This window comes from Anguilla anguilla, chromosome 9 (genome assembly GCF_013347855.1).
Source record: "Anguilla anguilla isolate fAngAng1 chromosome 9, fAngAng1.pri, whole genome shotgun sequence".
Classification (NCBI taxonomy): Eukaryota; Metazoa; Chordata; class Actinopteri; order Anguilliformes; family Anguillidae; genus Anguilla; species Anguilla anguilla.
In genome coordinates this window covers 43524024-43545882 of record NC_049209.1, presented here as the reverse complement: position 1 = coordinate 43545882, position 21859 = coordinate 43524024, and the positions used below count along the sequence as shown (strand labels likewise).

At 39.8% G+C, this 21859-nt stretch overlaps 1 protein-coding gene across 3 annotated transcripts; it reads left to right on the top strand.

Annotated features, from left to right (window-relative positions):
- Positions 1–135: 135 nt before the first annotated feature.
- On the top strand, positions 136–18531 carry aspa (aspartoacylase). Of its 3 annotated transcripts, XM_035434178.1 has the most exons (10): positions 142–704; positions 857–1112; positions 1351–1466; positions 2732–2765; positions 2924–8736; positions 11349–11544; positions 12495–12588; positions 14515–14622; positions 15992–16101; positions 16368–18531. In XM_035434178.1, exons 5-10 carry the CDS (start codon positions 8495–8497, stop codon positions 16563–16565), a joined length of 948 nt encoding a protein of 315 aa, XP_035290069.1. In that variant the 5' UTR covers positions 142–704; positions 857–1112; positions 1351–1466; positions 2732–2765; positions 2924–8494; the 3' UTR covers positions 16566–18531. The 3 variants fall into 3 exon arrangements, with proteins under 3 accessions (XP_035290068.1, XP_035290067.1, XP_035290069.1); XM_035434177.1 differs by lacking the exons at positions 11349–11544; positions 12495–12588; positions 14515–14622; positions 15992–16101; positions 16368–18531 and having other exon boundaries at positions 136–704; positions 2924–5033; positions 5454–7706; XM_035434176.1 differs by lacking the exons at positions 11349–11544; positions 12495–12588; positions 14515–14622; positions 15992–16101; positions 16368–18531 and having other exon boundaries at positions 137–704; positions 2924–7706.
- Positions 18532–21859: the final 3328 nt, after the last annotated feature.

The window sequence follows — 21859 nt, the reverse complement described above, 5'->3', positions numbered from 1 at the left end:
CTGTGCTCATACATACAAAACCTTAATTGAGTGTACTACTGTGTCAGAGAGACTCAAAAATATCTGTTTCGTTTGACATGACTGACATCATATTTACCCGACTCCTCGAGAAGTCACATGATGACGCCCTAAATGTCCCAATAGTTTCTCGCTGCGTGTGCTTCCTGGTCAACATGTATAGAGGTTTGAAGCACGTTGTTTAGATGCTGATGCACTGGCTACTTGTTTAATGGTGCGCTATATTGAGAAAAAAGTCTTTACGGAAAACGACCTAGCTAACAAATGCAACAATACTGCAACGGACCTAAACGACAATGTAACGACTGGCTTGTGTCTCTGCTTTTAAGGTATCCTTATCGCACAGAATTTGTTTTGCACGCTACACGTGAATGCGTGGAAGTGTGTGTTAAACTGAAGTCGAGATATTATGTAAACAAAAAATAACTACATGACAAATAAACAAATGACACTACCTGTAAACAGACAGTGGACTTGACCGCTTGCCTGCATGTCTGCAAGCAGGCTACTTTATTGTGCGAAATGTATCACGAAACGGTCACTGGTTTAGACGAACCGCCGCTGAATGGGAAGCATCCTGACACGTATTTCGGCGATGCTGGTCGTGGGGAAAATTCAAGAGCAGAAGAAATCATGTACAATTCCGCCAGTACCTCGTTTCCCACGTGGGAACCATTATCAGATCGGTAAGAAGTTTTTGGGACCCGTATGCATTCGCATGCACATAAGTGACATTGGCAGTGCTGCATATGCCATCCTGATAGACTGTCGTGTTCCTGGCCGTACTGCCGTACAAATGCGTAAACTTTGAAAGTGACGTTTTAAATGTCTGTTACAGCGATTCGGTGGACAGCCTGTTTCTGACTCAGCATGAGGCGCAGCCAGTGAGAACCGTGAGAAGACAGAGACCAGAGGGGGACGCTCCGAATCCGCTTGCTGCTGGAGAACCCCTCTGGGAAAATGAGGAGTCCAGCAGCCCCCACGGACCGAGGGAGGCACCGTCAAAACCAAGAAAGAGCCACAAGGCCAGCCAAAGGAGACGGAGTGTGCATAGCTACAAACGATTGAACCAACGCAAGACTTTGACCTGTGAAGTAAGAATGGGAAAATTCTACTTTGATATAATTTTGAGCAAAATTAATTAATGGGTACTTTCGGTTGCTCTGTGTTATATTGTTGTATGTTATATATAATAAGTGTATGTGAAACTATAAATACTTTTGTTTTTACAGAGCAACCTATTCCAGCAGGCAGTATAGCCTCTGTTTTAGGTTATTTTGCCATTGCTGTTTTATGATCATTTTCACAAGAATTAATTGTCCTTCTTAACAGCTTGCAGCACTTGGTGGCTTTTTCAAACGCGTGATGGAGATGAAGGTGTCTAAGCGTCGAAAAAAACGATGCTACAAGGACACTAAGAGATGCATGTCCCCATTACCCGATCCAGAGTGAGTCTGTAAACCTTGGTTTTTCATGTGATTTTCCCCCATTTTCTTTCCAATTTGGAATGCGCAACTGTACGTACAATGAGCGCAATAATGTTTGGGAGAAAGAGGTTTTTATTTATTTGGCTCTGTACACCACAGTTTTAGATTTGTAATCAAACGATTCATTTATGGTTAAAGTACGCATTCTTAGCTTTGAGGTCATTTATTTAAGGCCATACATTTTGGTTTCACCATCTTGAAATTACAGCACTTTTTATAAATATACCCCCCCCCCCCCCAGATCAGGGAATCCTAATGTTAGGAATAAATGGTGTCACAGCTGTTTCTAATTAGTCAGGTGTGTTCAATTACTTCTTTACTGCAGATTTAAGAGAGCTTTCAGTATCTAGTTTTGATTCTAGCCTTTTGCTTGCTTTTGGAGTCTATTATTAATGTTTGTCAGCATGAGGACCAAAGTTGCACCAATGAAAGTCAAGGAAGCCAGTATGAGCCTGAGAAATAAGAAATAACTGTTTAGAACTTCATTAAAAAGAAGAGAGCACAGATGAGCTGAGAAATCACAAAGAGCCTGGTATATAAAAAGTGAAAAATATATTAAAATGTATGAAAATACCCTTAAATAAAAGCTGAAAATGCGCACTTAAACATGTGGATTGTTTGATTACAAATCGAAAATTGCAGAGTGCAGACACAAATCAATAAAAAACCTTTTTTTTTTAATTTACTTTTTTATGTCTTTGTCTCAATCATTATGGCACTCACTGTGCATCAGCACGCATTGCTGTAGCCTCCACTATTGATTTGGGAGGGCACAGATAAGCATGTGCAGTATTCTGAAGCCTGTGATGCCAAGCGCCACTTCCTGTGACACCACAGTTGTAAGTTGGGCTCTATCAGATGTGAGTCAGAGGAAGACACTTCATGTACAGTTTAACAGGTAGACTTGCAGGTGCTTGATTGATCAGCAGGGGTCGCTGGTGCGCAGTAAGGCACTGTTATCCCAGCTGACTGAAAGGCACCCACCCCTGGGTGATGGGAGAGCCAGTTGTGCATCGCCCTGTGGGCTTCCCAGCCATAGTTGGCGCTGTCACAGTCCAATCACAGGGCCCATCCATGTACCAGAATAGTGACCAGGATGAGTCACCCAGCAGCCCTTTCTTATTTATTCATAATGTACATTTTCTTTATTATATTTTTTATTTATCCTGAATATGGACATTACATATAGTTCAATATCCTGTGTCTGTTTCTTTTTCAACTTCCAGTGAAGGAGAGGACAATGAAGGCATAAAAATTGTGGTGAGTTGAGAACACCGATGTGGTGCCTTGCTTTTATTTCAGCAGGCATGAAAGAAGCCTACTATTTGTATCAGTTCACCAAATGTGCACACTTTGGACTGTGCATACTTCTTTGACCACCGCAACTAATTTAGTCAAATTTGTTTTCCTTTTTTCAGGACCTGAGAGATTTTATTCCGAAATATAAGATAGCACGGAAGGGATATCTCCCATGGCTTGACAGAAATGATCCAGTGGATACTGTGGCTGAGAAAACTAAAGACGTGTCCGTAACGCCGAGCATTTCAGACTCTGGCAGTGGATCGTTGGCATCCGACAGCGAAGCTGGCATCGGGGAGAGTGAACGCTCCGAGAGCGAGGCCGAATGCCAGCCTGTCCCGTACCCCAGCTCTGGAAGGGTCTCCAGTTGTATGGCAGAAGCTCTAGGCAGTCGCTTTAGGCGGGGTGAGATGCAACCCGTGGCTAGGAGAGCATCCAACCCAGATTCTGAAATGGCCACTGGAGTAGAGAAGCTGAGGACAACGAGGAAAGACACAGTAAGACAGCAGCGTGCAGCTGCGGAGAGGCCTCCACACGCGACCTTGAGCCAAGCTGGGGTCAGTGAAGAGGAGGCTAGAACTGAACATCTGCCAGTGCGGGACTTTCCAGTGACGTGGCTGTTGGCTCCAGGAGATCTGGGAAATTCACAAGGTGGGAAAACAAGAGAAGAAGAAGAAGAAGTAGAAGGAGAAGAAGGGAGCCTGTGGGAAGCAAAATCACAAGGGGACAGAGAATTGGAAGGGGAAAATAAAGGACAAGAGAGTGCTATGGTGAGCAGTGCGGGTAGAAAAAACAAGATTTTACCTGTGCCTGTGAGGAAAGACGAGAAAAGGGGCACGTGGACAGACGAAGAATCTAATGTAGGCTTGCAGGGTAGTGTTCGAGAAGAGAGAGTAACTGTACCAGACTTAGTCCAGGTCGAGACTGAGGATATAGCGATGGAGACAGTTGAAGGTATAACACCGAGTGTAACGGAAGGTCAGCCAGCTGAACTCCTGAGGGGCGACGAACAAAGCAAAAGAAAAGAGGTGGACGATGAAGAATCTGTAGACCTGCCACCGGACAGTGTGCCTGAAGAGGGAGGAACTGCTGGGGGTGCAGCTGAGCCTGACCCCCACCCCCAGCCTCCCAGGGACTGGCAGCGCCAAATCCAGGACAAGGAATACTGTTCCAGGGTTGGGGAGGGAGAGCATTCCATCTTGAACTTCAGTGTTCCTGAACCTGTAGGCGACTCTGCTTCCGGTGATGCCATCTGCGAAGAAGGGATAAGGAAGAAGAAGAAAAAGAAAAGAAAGAAGGACAAGAGTGGGAATGTGGAGGAGTACATCAATGAACCACCATGTGAAACTCTCAGTGATAGTCTTCACCTGACACCTGAAAAGGAGAAAAGTTCTGGAGCTCGTGTAGGTGAAAGTTCTCACTTGATCTCTATTGTTCCAGAAGCTGTTAGTGACTCCAGGGATGTCATCTGTGAAGAAGGTTTAAGGAAGAAGAAAAAGAAAAGAAAGAAGGACAATGATATGAATGCAGAAGAGCATGAAAGTGAACCACCATGTGACAGCCTTTGCTTGACAGATGACAAACAGAAAAATTCTGAAGCTGGTGTAGGTGAACACTCCTTGATCTCCAATGTTCCAGAAGGTGTAAGCAGCTCTACTTCTTGTGATGTCATCTGTGAAGAAGGGATAAGGAAGAAGAAAAAGAAAAGAAAGAAGGACAATGATGGGAATGCAGAAGAGCATGAAAGTGAACCACCATGTGACAGCCTTTGCTTGACAGATGACAAACAGAAAAATTCTGAAGCTGGTGTAGGTGAACACTCCTTGATCTCCAGTGTTCCAGAAGGTGTAAGCAGCTCTACTTCTGGTGATGTCATCTGTGAAGAAGGGATAAGGAAGAAGAAAAAGAAAAGAAAGAAGGACAATGATGGGAATGCAGAAGAGCATGAAAGTGAACCACCACGTGACAGCCTTTGCTTGACAGATGACAAACAGAAAAATTCTGAAGCTGGTGTAGGTGAACACTCCTTGATATCCAGTGTTCCAGAAGGTATAAGCAGTTCTACTTCTGGTGATGTCATCTGTGAAGAAGGGATAAGGAAGAAAAAGAAGAGAAAGAAGGACAAGAGTGTGAATGTGGAGGAGTACATCACTGAACCACCATGTGAAACTCTCAGTGATACTCTTCACCTGACACCTGAAAAGGAGAAAAGTTTTGGAGCTGGTGTAGGTGAATGTTCTCACTTGACCTCTATTGTTCCAGAACCTGTTGGTGACTCCAGGGATGTCATCTGTGAAGAAGGGATAAGGAAGAAGAAAAAGAAAAGAAAGAAGGACAATGATGGGAATGCAGAAGAGCGTGAAAGCGAACCACCATGTGACAGCCTTTGCTTGACAGATGACAAACAGAAAAATTCTGCTGCTGGTGTAGGTGAACAATCCTTCTTGATTTCCAGTGTTCCAGAAGGTGTAAGCAACTCTACTTCTGGTGATGTCATCTGTGAAGAAGGGGTAAGGAAGAATAAAAAGAAAAGAAAGAAGGACAAGAGTGTGAATGTGGAGGAGTACATCAATGAACCACCATATGAAACTCTCAGTGATAGTCTTCACCTGACACCTGAAAAGGAGAAAAATTCTGAAGCTGGTGTAGGTGAACACTCCTTCTTGATCTCCAGTGTTCCAGAAGGTGTAAGCAGCTCTACTTCTTGTGATTTCATCTGTGAAGAAGGGATAAGGAAGAAGAAAAAGAAAAGAAAGAAGGACAATGATGGGAATGTGGAAGAGCATGGGAGTGAACCACTATCTCACACACTGAAGGATAGTCAGACTAAGACTCAGGATAAAGACAGAAGCTCCACAGCAGGTGAAATGGAGCACTCTCACTCTAAATCCAGCAATCCAGAATCTGTTGATGACTCCGACTTTAGTCATGTCATCTGTGAAAAAGGGATAAGGAAGAAGAAAAAGAAAAGAAAGAGGGACAACTGTGAGAATATGGAGGAACAAGTTGGCAAGCCACTACCTCATATGCCCAAGGACAAGGATTTGTACCAGACGAAGTACAAAGAGAAAAGTTTAAGTACTGGCGCAACTGAGTGCTATCAGTTGCAATCTAAAATTTCTGAACCTGTAAATAGTTCTGCATCTTGTGAGGTGGTCTGTGAAGAAAGGACGAGAAAGAAGAAGATAAAGAAAAGAAAAGGGGGTCATGGTATGAATGTTTGTGAGCAAGTCAGCTAACCTGTATCTCACACACTGACAGATAGTGGGCACCAGACAAAGGATAAAGAGAGAAATTTCAGAGCGGGTGAAGCAGAGCCCTCCTCCTCAAATTCCAGCATTCCTGACCATGGTAGTGACTCTGCCTCTGGTGATGTCTGTCAGAAAGGGTTGAAGAAGAAGAAAAGCAAGAGGGACAGCAGTGGGAATGTGGAGGAGGATATTAGTGGAACACCATCTCACATACCCAAGGACAGTCTCCACCAGACCCAGTATAAACATATAAAGCTAGTCAACAAACTTTTGCTGTGTGGTGGGATTTCTGCCATTCAACAGGTCATAGACAACAGGCAGTATGGATGCAGTACTGAGGCTTCTCTGGAGGCTATGGAGGCCAGTCTTACATCTCAGTCTAATGAAGGGGCAGAACTGAAGAAGAAGAAGAATAAGAAGTAGAAAAAGCATATGCTGACAGAAAAAGAGTGAAGCAAGCAGTTTTTTTTTTTGACTGACTCGTACTGAATCCAGTGAGCTGGAACGTTCCGCTGGACCCTATTGAAGGGTATGGTGCCAGGAATTAACTTCAAGATGCTTTGGCAATGAGTACCACTATGTGCCGAGGAGATCTACACAGGGGCACGAAGACTCGCGCCCACTTGCAAAAATGGCCAAATTTGAGATCACCTATTTACAGGGTTCTAAGGTTTCACTAGGTTTTCCATTGGTAAAGGTTAAACATTGCAGAAAGCATGACGGAGAAAGCAACAGAAAAGTCAATGGTCACAAGTGCACCCACACCTGGGCCTCCAGTAAATGAGTCTTCATGAGAGGAGAAAATGATTGACAGTTGCCATGAGCAGTGGAAGGAGATGTAATAGAGGAGGACAGTATGGTCTGGCGCATAAAAACAGACGTTGCTTCTGCTTCTAAGAAAGCAGTCCATCAAATAACACCATACTTGGGCACCAATTTTCTGTGTTGTTCAGAGGGAAGCCCCATAGGGACCATACATTTCCACAACTTGTGGCAGAATTTTTCAAGAGCTATTTGGATGAGACTGAAAGTTTCTATAACTGTGTCATTACTCCTTGAGTACAAAACAGTGTTTTATCATGTGTAAATGTAACTGGTATTTTTCATATGTGTTTAAAATGGGTTTTTACAACTGTAAAGGTACTGCACCTTGTTTGCATGCATATAGATTAAAATCTGTAATGCAGCTGATGTATTTAAAAAAAAAAACTTCTAAAAAAGCATTGTTAAGAATCTACAGTATGCACCATTTTACTGATTTCTGTATATAATTGGTGAAGTGGTGCATTTTGCAGATTATTAATAGTTTTTTAGAAGAGCATAGATAAATAACCAATGTCAGGCATCACTACAAACTTTCACCGCCTGCTTGGATGCTGGTGCTTTTATTACCATCTAATAATGTATTTCAGATGAATTTGAAATGATTATTTATGATGCTCAGAGTCATATTTTCCCTTTATTGCAGTTTAAGATTGTGTACATTGACATAGTAAATTACACGCAGCATTTAAAGGAAAACTGCATTTGTATGATTTTTTGGGCGCCGTCAAGGGCCCCCTGGAGTTATATGCGCAGCTTCTGTCAACAAGCCTTGACATGCGAGCCAAATTTACTTCCGGTCGACCAAAGTTTCTCTGCTGTAAGAAATGGATGACGAAAAAAATGCTGACAAGAACAGGTCGTATTCCGACCCTTCTGGTTTGGAAGACGAAAAACAGGTGTTGACCAGAGACCTCTTTAACAGCATTGTCTATGAAGCTATTATATCCAGAAATTTGTACTTTCATATTCGAAGACGGGATTTATTATGGAAAACGTCTATCATATGAACTTTAGACTGATTGTGTTTTTTTATAGTCAAATAAATAACTTCATGGCTTCCCGTGCCAAATATAAGCCGTACACACCAGTTTATAACTGTAAATATCTTAAGGTAGACATTATTCCTTAAATTGCAATGAAAGAGAAAGCTAATATTTGTTTTTGTCCATCTGCACACCTCACTTCGTTAAAAGTTACGGTGAGAAATTTCAGACACTTCTTTGGAAAATAAATAAAAAAATAAGTAGATTTCTTCACTGCGCACCAGTGTTCCGTGAATTCAATTGCAACGTAAGCCGATTGTGCATTTAGCCATAGTGTTTAGACATTTAACTGGTGGTAACAAATACAAAAATAAACTACAATGTAAAATGAGAAGTAGGAGGGCCATTTGACCCAACCCACTGGAGTAATGTCTAACACGGTTTATATACTCAAGACATCGTGAGAGCTCGACATTTAAACGTTAGGCAACTATTATGTAAGTCTGCTCAAACTGCAGTGACCGAAGGACGCGTCAGCGGCAACTGCTCTGTTAACTTTCTCGTACTTAAAGCGAAGGTTGTTCTAACTATTTTTTATTTTTTAGCTAACATTTATTCGGTTGTCATCGCAATGACTTCATGTCACAGTGTTGTTAATCTGCCTGAGGTTAGAAAAGTGGCTATCTTTGGAGGTACACACGGAAACGAAATGTCAGGCGTGACGCTAGTTAATTTGTGGATAAACAACGGAGCGGAGATCCAGAGGAGCGGACTGACGATAGAGCCCTTTATAACTAACCCCCGGGCTGTGGAGAAATGCACTAGATATGTCGACACCGATTTGAACAGAGCCTTCACACAAGATAACCTAAGGTAAATGAATCCCATTATAACGGTCCTCGGTATGTTGGTTTTAAAAAAAATGTTGTTAAAAATATGCTTAAATGTGGTTAAGCGAATACCAGAACCATATTTAGGGCAATTGATGTAAATTTTAATTGGACCGAATATTATTTGTGAAACTTGCCTTGTATTTATTGTCTTGGTAAAACCATGGATATTGGAACACGTCCACACGCAGAAGGTGAATTGATTTGCAGCCTGGACTTTGTCTTATAGTCTTTTGGTATGATTCAGACTGATATTGCATTCTGCACAATGAAAAATCTTTGTTCTGTTGCAACACTTTATTATTAGTTCTACTTGAAAAGTGCAATTGCATTAGGCCTACTTTAAGTGTAAAATGGTTACATTAAATTTTAGGCCTACATTAGACATGGTTATCTTCAGCAGGTGGGGACCTTTTCCTGTAAATTGAGAGAGGGTTGTGGAGTAGTTTAAAAGTTTTAACACCACATTCCACTCAACAACAGTTTTTTACTGTTCTTCAGCTTGTGATTAAATAGAAATGAGTCTGTGGTAGAATCAATCTGAAAATATCAGTGACTGCCTGCAAGAGATTTGTCTGTTGACAGAATATATTCCTGTTAATTTATCAAACACATTGAGTCAGTAGGCTTGTTTGAAAGCCAGGCAGTATTTTGAAAAAATTATGCAAAAGTGGCAGAATTACACGACAGTTATTTGGCTGACACTCTTACGCAGAGTGACGTACAGTAGTGGAGAACATCAGTGTTACATTCAGGAATACAAAATGGGTACCACCAAGAAGGTGGGCTGTCACAGTGGCCCATTTATAATCAATAAACAATTTGTACCGTAACAAAAGACTGCACGACTGGACAAATAACCTATTATTGCAAGGCTAAACATGTAACATTATCCAAACTGAGATCCAGAGAAAGAAAGAGAACATTGAACATGCAACATTCAGTATTGGTCATTTTCATTATATAGGGGAGTAATATGTATTTTGATATCTTTGAATTGTTTTCCCCAATATAATCAATATTGAGCCATGGTATATTCAATATGCAACATGATGTAGTGGCTGGTACATTTTTGTGAAATAAAAAGTGGTTTATTTTTAAAACCAAGAAAATATCAGTTATGTCAAATAAGTTGCTACTTTCAAGAGTGTAAAGATTTTGAGCTATTAATAACTAGTTCCTGAAATTAGGAAACCCTAACCATAACCCCCTAATACCCTGGGTGTAAGGATTCAGCTTTTCAGTTCTTCAGAATGTCCTTTAAGAATTTAATTTAAGTTAGCCTTACAGCCTCCCTCCACCAAAATGCAATCGGGTATCTCTACCTGTTTAAAAATATGTTCAAACCTCTCTCTACCTGTTTAAAAACATATTCAAATGTCACTCTACCTGTTTAAAAAAATATTCAAATCTCACTCTAGCTGTTTAAAAACATAATCAAACCAAACTCTACCTGTTTAAAAACATATTCAAACCTCACTCTACCTGTTTAGAAACATATACAAACAAAGCTCACTCCAACTGTTTCAAATAATATTGAAGCCTCCTGTTCAACCTTTTCCACAGAAACATGCTAGAAAGGGCTCAGAAAAGTCTTTGAGGTATTGAGGTTACATGCAGACTGCATAAATCTGCTTGCTGGGAGTTAGCATCCATGTCATCACTTTTCCATTTCTATATATCTATTTCTTTGTTTGTTTTTAATGAAAGTAAGTAAATGTGAACAAAATCACATTTCAAGTCTGTGGGATTGTTAAGCCCATTGTAGACAGTGTGCCACACTGTGTCCAACAGACACGTTTAATAGAACCTGGCAGTTTTTCTGGAAGTTGCTGTTTTTAATTAAAATGAGACCCCTCCCCCTCCCCCTGTCACACAGGAGTGGCTCAGAGAACATACTAGTCAAGCGACTGTGGTGTCTTTTGTTGTTTTGCACTGCAGTTAGAAAAAGTAAAATAGGGGAAAAAGGGGGCACAATTGGCCTGCAGGAGTGCCGTGCTTTTCAAAGGCCGGGAATAATTAGAACAGTGCTGGGTAAAAGGGTTGGTTGCTGCTAATTGTCAAGAGTTGCAGATAGTCAAAAACGCAAAGCCGCGAGGAAATAAAATATATGAACTTGAACGTCTGAACGTAAACATGAATATCACGTCACATGAACACGCAGTTGATTAGTTTCCGTCATAGTCCACCCGGTAGATCGTTTTTGTCCGTCAGTGCCTGGTTCATGTTGCATTCAAATGAACCAATGGTGGAAATTAACAAGTGGATGTGTTCCAGGTTGATTTTATTTGCTAATGAAAGAACATCTCAACTGGCATCCACAACAACGGAAATAAGGGAGGCTGCATTTTTTAACAATATTTTAATAGTATAAAGTGGCATACTTTATGGGCCAGTGTTTTTCTTTGTAATGCAAATTATTTTATACATATTGGTAGTTGTTCCCCAAATGACTTTTGTTCCTCATTTTCCATATTATATTAGGGTGTATTATTGTCTATAAGGCAAATGTAGCTTTATGGTATTGGTGTTGAGTGAATTATTGTGACTAATGACTAATGCATTATGGGATACCTGGTTGCATTAACTCCTCAGCGTGCCAAGAACTCAAGACCTACCATATGAAGTGAAGAGAGCTCAAGAAATCAATCAGATGTTTGGACCCAAAGGCAGTCCAGATGCCTATGATGTCATTTTTGATCTGCACAACACAACCTCCAATATGGGCTGTACAATTATTCTGGAGAACTCAAAGGACCACTTTAATCTTCAAATGGTGAACTTCATCAAGGTAGTGATTTTTGTTTCATTTTGTTATTCTGCTAAGGAGAACAAAGTCCAAATATTGATAACAGTATCAATGAGCATCATGGTGAACAATACATTAGAGACAATGTGTAAACCTATAAAATTCTCTCCATGAAAATAGAAATAATTTTAAAAATAAATGCATGCTGCACGGTTGATTCAACATTGTTCTAATAGTGTTTTAATAGAAGTTGTCCTGCACTTGATTATGGGGAGTCCGCAGGAACATTGCAACATAGTCTTGTGACTTACAAGTAACGGCATGTTCTGAATGTCAGTCCAGATTGTGAATGTTTTTTTTTTTTATAACAGCAGTCACTGACATCAAGATCACTTATGGGAAACTAGCGAGTACTAGAGAGAACCTTTAAAAAAGCCCAGGGTTGCTCTTTGGCTCTTGGGGGCAAAAAAAGTGTTTGATTGCACAGACTAAGCACTAATAAATGAGATTTATTGGGGTCATAAGCGCGGTGTATGCTTTAGTGCAACTAAACACTTTTCTTGGGATTAATTTCTGAATGGCCTTTTCCTTAACTCACTTGGAAGTGAAATTTAGTTCCAGAGGTGGGTAACCCGGCTTCAAAGAGTAAAAAGACTGACCATGTATTTGCTCCACCAACATGCACTAAACCAGCTGATTACAATAATTAGGTCTCCTATCATGCTGAAGAGTTATGCTAATTAGAGTCAGCTGGTTTAGTGCATGGTGGTGGAGCAAATACATGGTCAGTCTTTTTACTCTTTGAAGCCGGGTTACCCACCTCTGCTTAGTTCCCAGTTGGGTAAGCGTGTTGCCCGTTAACGGAAGCTTCAAAAAAAAAACTAGCGATGGAAAAACGGCAGCGGGTGCCCTTTGGTTTCCCCCGTTGCTGAGCGTTGGCGGGAATGCCGTGCGCTTTCCCGGAGTCAAACGGTCCTGTGTTTGTCATGCAGAGCGCCATTGCTCCAGCCAGCTGCCCGGTGCTGCTGACTGAGCACCCGCTCCTTCAGTACTCCACGACGCGATCCGTTGGCAAGCACCCCGTCGGTGAGTACAAAGTCCGGAAAATTCAGCCGAATCCCACAGCAGCGCAGAGTCGGCTGTTACTGGCTGCCGTGTCTTATGGGCTTACATGCAGCGCCTAAGAGCCGACTCGGCTTTTACAGTCTGGAATATTAGGTGGCCGAGGGGACAATGCACTGCTTGCTGCATTAGGTCTCTCATTAGCACTTAGCAGTTTGTTCGTGTTAAGTTTTCATTGCCGTTATGCGGCTTGAAGTTTAAGTCAAGTCTCCAAGATGACCACAGTGATTTCAGTCTTTAAGGAGAGATATATGTTATGTTGATTCTGTGATGATAATAATACATAATTTTTGTAATGTTGAGTTTTTTTTGGAAACAACCAAACAAAGTAACCCAATTAGCCTGTTAACCTAATTTAATCCTCTTGCTCTTTGTCCTTGAAGGCATACTCCATTTTGTTTGTCTTTAGTACAGTTAATATTGGAGGAATTTTTAAAATTCTGTTTTGTTCCTTCAGTGAAGATATGTATAAAGCCGTGTCTGTCTTGGGGGATCAAGTAGGTTCCAGGAAAATGTCCCCAAGTACACCCTTTTAGTAAATCTGAATCCAAACAAGCTACATATTCCTACAGAATGAATCCCTTTTGAGTCGAGAAATGTATTACCAACCCGTAAGCAATCTACTTTCTTCATTAACTTTGTGGAAGAACAACCAGGTCAGAGTTAATTCTTCACCACTGCAATATGAACAAATGAATTCCGCAGATGCTTCTGTGGAGGTAACAAGTTCAAATTCCCACTGCCACTGAAGCTCCTCCTCCACAGGCCTCACTGTTGCTCTACATGCATTTTTTCTGCTAGCCGCTGTCAACACAGGCATGGGCGAGATAAGATTTCTTTTCTGTGTAGTGTGTCCCGGCATCTAGGGTCTAGTGCTTGCCACCAAGGATTTTGTGCCCCATGGAAAGTTCTCACAGTGGGCCCCACCACCACAGGCCACCCCATCCCTGCACAATTACAGCACTATTTTTTTGCGGGCCTCTGTCACTCAGGGCCCTTCAAACGAAACTTTCCTCTCACATATGGCGCACCTGGCTTGCCGCACAGTAGGGCCTTGTAATATTGTCATGTCAGCTGAATAGCTAGCTTTTTCAATCAATTTCAATGGAGCTACAAGCTACAAAGCTACAAGCTTTTTAACACAACCTACACATACAGTAGCAAGCTAAATCAACTGTACTGAGGAACTGTAACCAAATAAACGCATTGGGCCTCATTCACAATACTTTTCTTAAATTATTCTTACCAGACCTGGTTCAAATGCGTAATATGTTTTGGATTGAAATAATTTTTCTGTGCTCTATTGATCTTGTCTGGTGTAATTGAGCCTGCCAGTAGGACCAGAAGGCGAGGTTTGCACTTTTTGAGAGTATTTCATTGGTTCCAATACACAAGATCAGTAAAGCGTAGAAAAGTATTTGAATCTAAAACAAATATGACTCAAGGGAATAAGCATACAGCAGTATTATCAAGTGTCCACGGTCACAAGATATCTTTATATACACTACATTTGCCTTTGGGAATGCTGTAGTTGGCATCGATCCTTAACTCTTGTCATCATATCTTACTCAGGGAGCTGGAGGCAACAGTTGAGCTAGCTAGATTTTTATTTATTCAATTCAATTTCAATTCAATTTTATTTGTATAAGGCTTTTTACAATGAACTGTCACAAAGACGCTTTACAGAGTAGCGTGGGAAGAGACAGAGCAAAAAGAGCAAACACCAGGCCTGGACCCCCAATTTGTTGTGCTGTGCCACACAAATCAGTTGTATGGTGTGGTTTCATTCTTTCATTTTGAGGTACAGCAATTATTGAAAACGTGAAACAATTGTAAGAACAGAATGGATGGCATTATTTAAATAACAGATTATTTGTGTGTTCCTTTCAGGTGTTGAGGTCGGTCCCCAGCCTCAGGGAGTTCTACGGAGCAATATCTTTGAATCTATGAGAGCTATCGTGAAACATGCATTGGACTTTATTGAGCTTTTTAATGGAGGTTGGTATTTTCCACAAGCTTAATCCAGGATTAGCATTCCAGACTTAGAATGCAACATGCTTTTCGGCACCCTTGTTCAGAGATGTTTATATCAGACTCGCATCTAAATCCTCCCTACTGTGAAACTTTAAAATGGATATTAAACATGACTTTGTGTATATGCATAACATAAAACTTTATCTGTATCTGTAACTTTATTTGACGTTTATCAAGTCCTGTCAGCCTAGTCACACTCTTTTTGGTGCGGTACTGTCGGGATTATCGGCTGTGTGATTTTATTGAGTCGGCTGAAATGTTCTTGCATGTTGATTCTGGACTGTGGTAGTCTTGCTGGACATGTGGATTGAGTGGTTGAAATGTTCTTGCATGTTGATTCTGGACTGTGGTAGCCTTACTGGTGATGTGGATTGGGTGGTTGAAATGTTCTTGCATGTTGATTTGGACTATGGTAGCCTCACTGGAGATGTGGCTTCATTAAGGACCAATGGGGTGCTTGATACACACCAAACATGCCTACACTGGTCACAATGAGAATTTGGTTACCTGTCACCTGCTTGGTGGATAGGATCCAGCATTTTATTCCTGGTACAGAGAATAAAGCTTGTCCTCAAATAACACCACATCATGATTGACCTGCCTTTCTTTGACAATGTAAATCTAAAGGATATTACTTTGTTAATGAAATTGTTATTGACATAGAATTTACAACTGCAAGTTTTACTTTACTGAGTCTAAACTTTCTTTACAAACTCTTAGGTCTTGACATCAAAAAATACTTTTGAAATCCCCTTTAGTGAAGTGAAAGTACAAGTCAGGATCCACTTCCCTTTCCTGTTGAGCACATAACGATTAGTTGTTTTCCAGCTTTATGTAAACATGCGCTAGATCCCGAGGTTTAATTGAGGCCAGTTGAATCTGTGGAGCCCTGTTCGTGAATGGAATGTTTGTTGGAAGTTGGTTGGTTTCCATGTCATTAAAGACTGAGTTTGTATCATGGATTCAGGGGCCATATTGTTCCTGAAGAATGCCTTGCTTGGTGCTGAATTGCATTTTCTGTGCAGAACATTAACTGTATGGTGACTGCACAATGGACAGAATATATATTAAGTAGAGCTTCCCATCGTATATAGAAATGACAATGTATGAATGAATGAATGGAAGTTTTATTGCAAGATACTGAATGGCAGAAATATACTGTAATTTTAGAATGAACAACAATTACAGTAGACTACTGTAATTACAATGGGATTAAAATACTGTTACAGTAGTGCTTTGTGTTGTAGAATAAATATTACCTCTAACGGATGTTTTTTTATTTTCTTTAAATAAATGGTTTCTCTAAAAGTGACACTATGCTTCTCCACCGCAGGTATGGCGTTCCCACCCTGCACTGTAGATGTATACAGAGTTTCAGAAAGAATGGATTACCCAAGGGACAAAAATGGAAACATTACTGCCATGGTCCATCCTAATTTACAGGTATACAATCAAGCAGCTCAGGCAGATATTTTTTTATTTGTTTCCATTGTTGTTTTAGCTGTGCCTGTGCAGGATATGAAAATGAGCTTTTTGTCTCGTCTGTTGCGTTTGCTTTTAGTCGTAGTGTTTCTCCTTTGTCATTATAATGAACGCACACAATGCGAAGCGTACAGCAAAAGCGTAATTATCAGCAAGCGCGTTTCCCATGAATTACGGAATTGTGCACCGAATCGGGGGGACTCAACAAAAGCTTTTATTTCCCGTAGGACTGTGACTGGGAGCCGCTAAACCCGGGCGACCCGATGTTCCAAGCGTTTGATGGGAGAACGATCAAATACGAGGGTGACAGCACGGTCTTTCCTGCCTTTATAAACGAGGCGGCCTACTATGAGAAGCACCAGGCTTTTACCATGACCAGGAGAGAAACATTAACAGCGAATGGTATCAAAGCCTCCAAAATGTAGATCCACTGATGAGTGTAATTACAGGAGGTTTGGTGGTGAAATAGTCTGCGCATTTTTTTGTGATTAGATGCAGCTTTGACAGCTGATTTTAAATGTAAAATGTTCCTGAAATTTATGAAGATTTAAGTTTTTGACATTTTTATTGATATTTTGCCATAACGTATAACTATGCAATATTTTATGCAATAAATTACAACAAAAAAACATTAGCTATTTTAGAAATGTTTTGTGAAAATCTTGTGGTTACATTTAAGGTCAGAACTGTAATTGTGATTGAAAATGCCTATTCATTAGCAGAATATTTTCTCCAAACTAAATAACTGTATATAACCTGAATGTCCCAGCAAGAATCTGTGAGATACTAGGCTCTACTTTTTCAGCTCAGTTTAGTGTACAAGAATATTTAAGAAGACTCAGGAAATCGTGTGGTCAGTATTCCTTACATTAAAATTTAAATATTAACTCCAATACCAGCTTATCCTTATGTCTGTACGTCCTCCAAACACTGATGAATCTGGACTCTATTGCTATGGCTTGCCTTATAAAGTTATTGCCATGTTTTGTTAGGGATAAAGGTTGTTGGCAGTTTTAGCAGAGTAATTTCCATTAAACTGCAGTACTGTCTGGAAGTTTGCAACAAAGAAAAAAGTACATCCTTTAAGCCTTAAACTTCCTGTTGTATGAGTGTGCCAAATGCAGTATTTTATTCTACCTACTGTTTTACAGGGTTTGAGTGCACCCTCACTTCTGTGATTCAAACATTACCTCTTGTTGAACTTGTTGACAGTCAGACAGATATACAGATGGCTAAACATTCACATAAAAAGCCAAATGCAGTAGTATGTGTGTGAGGGTAAGTAGTCACTGTTTTTACAGAATTTTTCATATTTTTTGAAAAGGGCTAAATTGTGTGTAGTCTGCAACACTACCCTTTCTTACGTTCAGTAACCTTAATCATAAAATGATCTTGTAGAAGAGGGTACAGTAAAGTCTAAATTTGAATGTGTATATTTTTGAGAACATTATTCTTGGTGAACTTACATTTCAGTTTTTTGTACATTACAAATTTATATTTGTAACACACAGAAGTAGGTTTCTACACATAATCTGAGCATTCGCGTTGCATTTTTAATTATGCATATCTATTTATGTAAGCAAGTTGTGCAGTGCAATTGTTTTCATGTCTAAACTGGTATTTCAGCTTTCATTTAAGTAATTCTGAAATTATTTATTAAATAGTTAAAGTTCTCTGGTCGTTTGTGTTAGATGACTGATTTTGTTCTTTGTGTTATTTTCTGAGAGTCTTCCTTATGTATGACACATTCCATTTTTAGTATATATGTAATGTAATATGTAATGTTTTATTTAATATGTTGTGGATATTTGTTGCATTGTTTAAAAGCAAAACTAATTATTCTCTAATTTATGAACAATACATGTAATTGCCTTGCTGATATAGTAATTATAAGTAGTTATCAAAGTATTTCTGATTACTGTATTTATTAACATGAAATTGGATTTATTAAAATATGCCATTACAAATCTACTTGAATTGCTTGACTTAATCATGTTTAGCATGGGAGCACAAACAGTCAGTGTCTTCCATGTCAAAGTGATCCAGGAGTATTAGCCGCATCATTTTCTATCAGTGGGTCCATGTATTTGATTTGGTCTGCGGGGAGCACTGTCATCTACCATGTCTTCCATCTACAGCGTTTCAGTGTCCTGCAGTTCAGTTGGAATTATTGCCGAGCACACCTTTCTTGACACACCTTTTCTTTCATTTATGATGGAAATTGTTTTTTATTAGCAGAAGTAGACGAAAGATGGCCAGACTCATAATTTCTGTTCGCTAAGTTTTGTCGTAAAGGATCCCATTTCTGTTTCCCATGTGATATTTTTAAATATGTCAGTTGCGGAATACCTGTAATATTCTAATGTCAATAAACTGAACTGTGAAGCATTCTGCAGTGGCTAATGGCATTGATTTAACGGAAGTTAAATGAGGGGGACCTTTAAGGCCTACAGGGAATACAAAGGACCAATTATACCATTTATTTCAGTTTGACCAGTACAGTATTGGTATAGCAGAGATGTACATTCCCAGTCTGAATATTTAAAGGGCTAACTGGACAGTAATCCCATTGTCCAGTGTAGTTACAGTAGCACTCTCATCAAGAGAATCATATGATTTGTTTATGGTACATGATAATATTACATTATTAAGTGTTTATCATACTTCACTTTTTCTAAATTTAATGGTCATGCTGAATACAAACAGGAAATCCGGTCAATTCAGTTTTGCAAATGTGCGAGATTTAACTTTCTTTATGTCAAATGTCACAAACCAATTAATTTCCCAAATAATCCCAATTTGACGATATGATAGATCATATATGCTAATCAATTGTCAGCCTTGGACGCTATTCTTTTGAACTTCTACCAGTGGACGTGCGCAAAGCTATGCCACCACTAGGTGTCACTTTAGGACAACAAATCAATCGAGGGACGCTGCATCCGCAAATTCATAAATTACCTTTAATCGAGTGCTCTTTTGTAGTATCCTACGTAGTACATTCATGGTTTATCTCTGGTCTCTTTAACCAATGTTAATCAATGTTATTTTCATTTTAAGTGTGGTTTTCCATTTTACATTTGTGTGATGTCATTGCTTTTGGTACTTAATGGGTAGGGTATGCATGCACATCCAAATAACTTTAAAGCAGCTGCACAAAGTGGGTGCCCTTGTATCACTGTCAATATAATGTATAGGTTTAGTGTTATGCCTTCTGTTATGGTTTATGTTTTTTTTTTTTGACTGGTTCGTTTGTTTTATGTCATTATTTTATACCATTAATAGGTTTTTTCTTTTCATCCCCCAGCTACTTTGTCAGCTCTGAAGCCTACAAATTATTTTACATTACATTTATATTTATATACATTTATATTGAGATTGACATTTAAGGTATTTTTTACTTTTTAAAATTATTTTTAAAAATATATATAATGCATTTATACATCTGTAAATTTGCTTAATTACCTCCTCAAAGGTGCAAGGGTAGTGCCCCACCTGTGAATTGAACCTGCAACCATAACCTTGCAGTTGCAAACCCAGTTCTCTAAATATTATGCTGAACTGCATGTCTCCAGTTGTATAGATCACAAGGAAGTTGTAATAAAGCCATTTTTAAATGAAGAGAAACTAATACAAGAATTATGAGTTTGATGTGATCCAACTAATTGCTGCAATAAAGGTATAATTCAATATAATGCAAGTAACACTGTACTTTCAACTGTAACACTCTGTGCTTTCCTATTGGACTGTCCACTCTCATTGTAAAGTTTATTTTTTATTGTAGGTATTTGAAATAAGAGAAAATATTTTTTGTTTGGTCACATTATGTTGTGGTCACAACCTCTAGATCACCCAGACAATATTATGTTCTCCAATAAGACTTTGACTTGTCAAATATGATCCTCTAAGCTATTGACCCTTCCCAAGCTAAAAGCCTTTGGTAAGATGATCTTCTGGCTCTGGGAGAAGCTCCAGCAGAGCACTCAAATCATGACCATCCATCACTCTCACAAATGAGCAATACTGTTCTTGGTCCTCTGAATAATAATATTATAACTAATGAAACTTGCAAATGAATTACTGGAATTTCTCTCTCCCTCTGTCTCTCTCTCACTCTCTGTCTCTCTCTCTCTCTCTTTCTCTCTCTCCCTCTCCCTCCCTTTCTCCCTTGGGTGGTTTTCACATTCTCTGATGAGTACGACAGTGCATATCAAATTTGAAATGACCTAATCAAGTTTTAGGTTTCCTTGCAGTTACATTATCTTTTTAACGGTTGGAATGCTGAAATTTGTCTGGTTCCATAGATATTTTATTATATTGTGTACATCATGAAATCTGCAGGTTTATATAATAATTACAATATATACTACGCAATTTGAAATCCATCCCATATTCCACTACAAAAAGAAAATAGAACCTTTCTTATAAAAAAAATCATGCTTGACCTACATGTGTACACACACGCACTCATGCACATACACAAAAGTAAAGTTGACAATCTACGCATTAAACTTTACATTCATTGTTTTATTTTTGTTGCTCCAATTTGTTGGAGTACAGAGCCAAAACAACAACAATTGTGCCACTGTCCCAATACACTGAAACCGAAACAGGTGAAAAAGGAATCAAACTGGGCGAAGGACAACCAAACTAAAAGGTGAGGGTGTGACAGATGTTTAACCTTCAAATCATAAATTCAAAGAAACGGTCAAGGTTGAAGACCAGAAACACAGTGGTCAGCCATGGAAACTGAGTGCAGAACGTGAGCGATATATCAAACTGACGTCCCTTCGAAATCGGGAGAAGTCCAGAATTGATATCGGCTCTGTACTCCCAGAAACCACTGGAACCCAAGTACACCACTGTTCAGTCTTGAGAAATCTTCTCAGAAGTGGTCTTCATGGAAGAGTTGCTGGCAAAAAGCTATTCCTCCAAAGTGGAAACAAAGCCAAGAGACTTGCCTACGCGTGAAAACACAAGAACTGGTTAGCTGAACAATGGCAGCAAGTGTTCTGGTCTGATGAGTCAAAATATGACATTTTTGGCTTAAACAAGAGGCAGTTTGTCTGTAGAAGAGTTGAAGAGCACTACATGGATGAGTGTCTGCAGCCAACACTGAAACAGGATGGAGGTTCCCTGCAGGTTTGCAGCTGCATTTCTGCAAATGGAGTTGGAGATCTGGTCAGAATTAATGAGATCCTCAATGTTGAGAAGTGTAAGCAAAGTCTCATCCATCATGCAAAACCATCAGGGAGGGATCTGATTGGTCAGAGCTTCATACTGCAGCAGGACATTGACTCCAAACACACGGCCAAGGTCACAAAGAACTATCTTCAGCGAAAAGAAGAACAGGGAGTTCTGCAACAGATAGTATGGCCTCCTCAGAGCCCTGATCTCAACACCATCATGGCTGTCTGGGAATGCCTGGAGAGACAGGAGTAAGCGAGACAGCCAAAGTCTGCAGAAGAACTGTGGCAGGTTCTCCAATATGCTTAGACCAGCCCACTAGCTGATTTTCTTATAAAACCGCAGGACAGTGCACCTGATGCAGCTTCTACAGGCGAAGGGTGGTCGAATATTGATTTAGTTTTTAACTGTTTACTGCTTTGTATAGTAATTTTTTTATATTTAGAAACGTTTCATTCATTTTTAAAAGCATCTTCGCTTCATGGAATTTTTTACATGTGCTTAAGACTTTTGCACAGTACTATATATATAT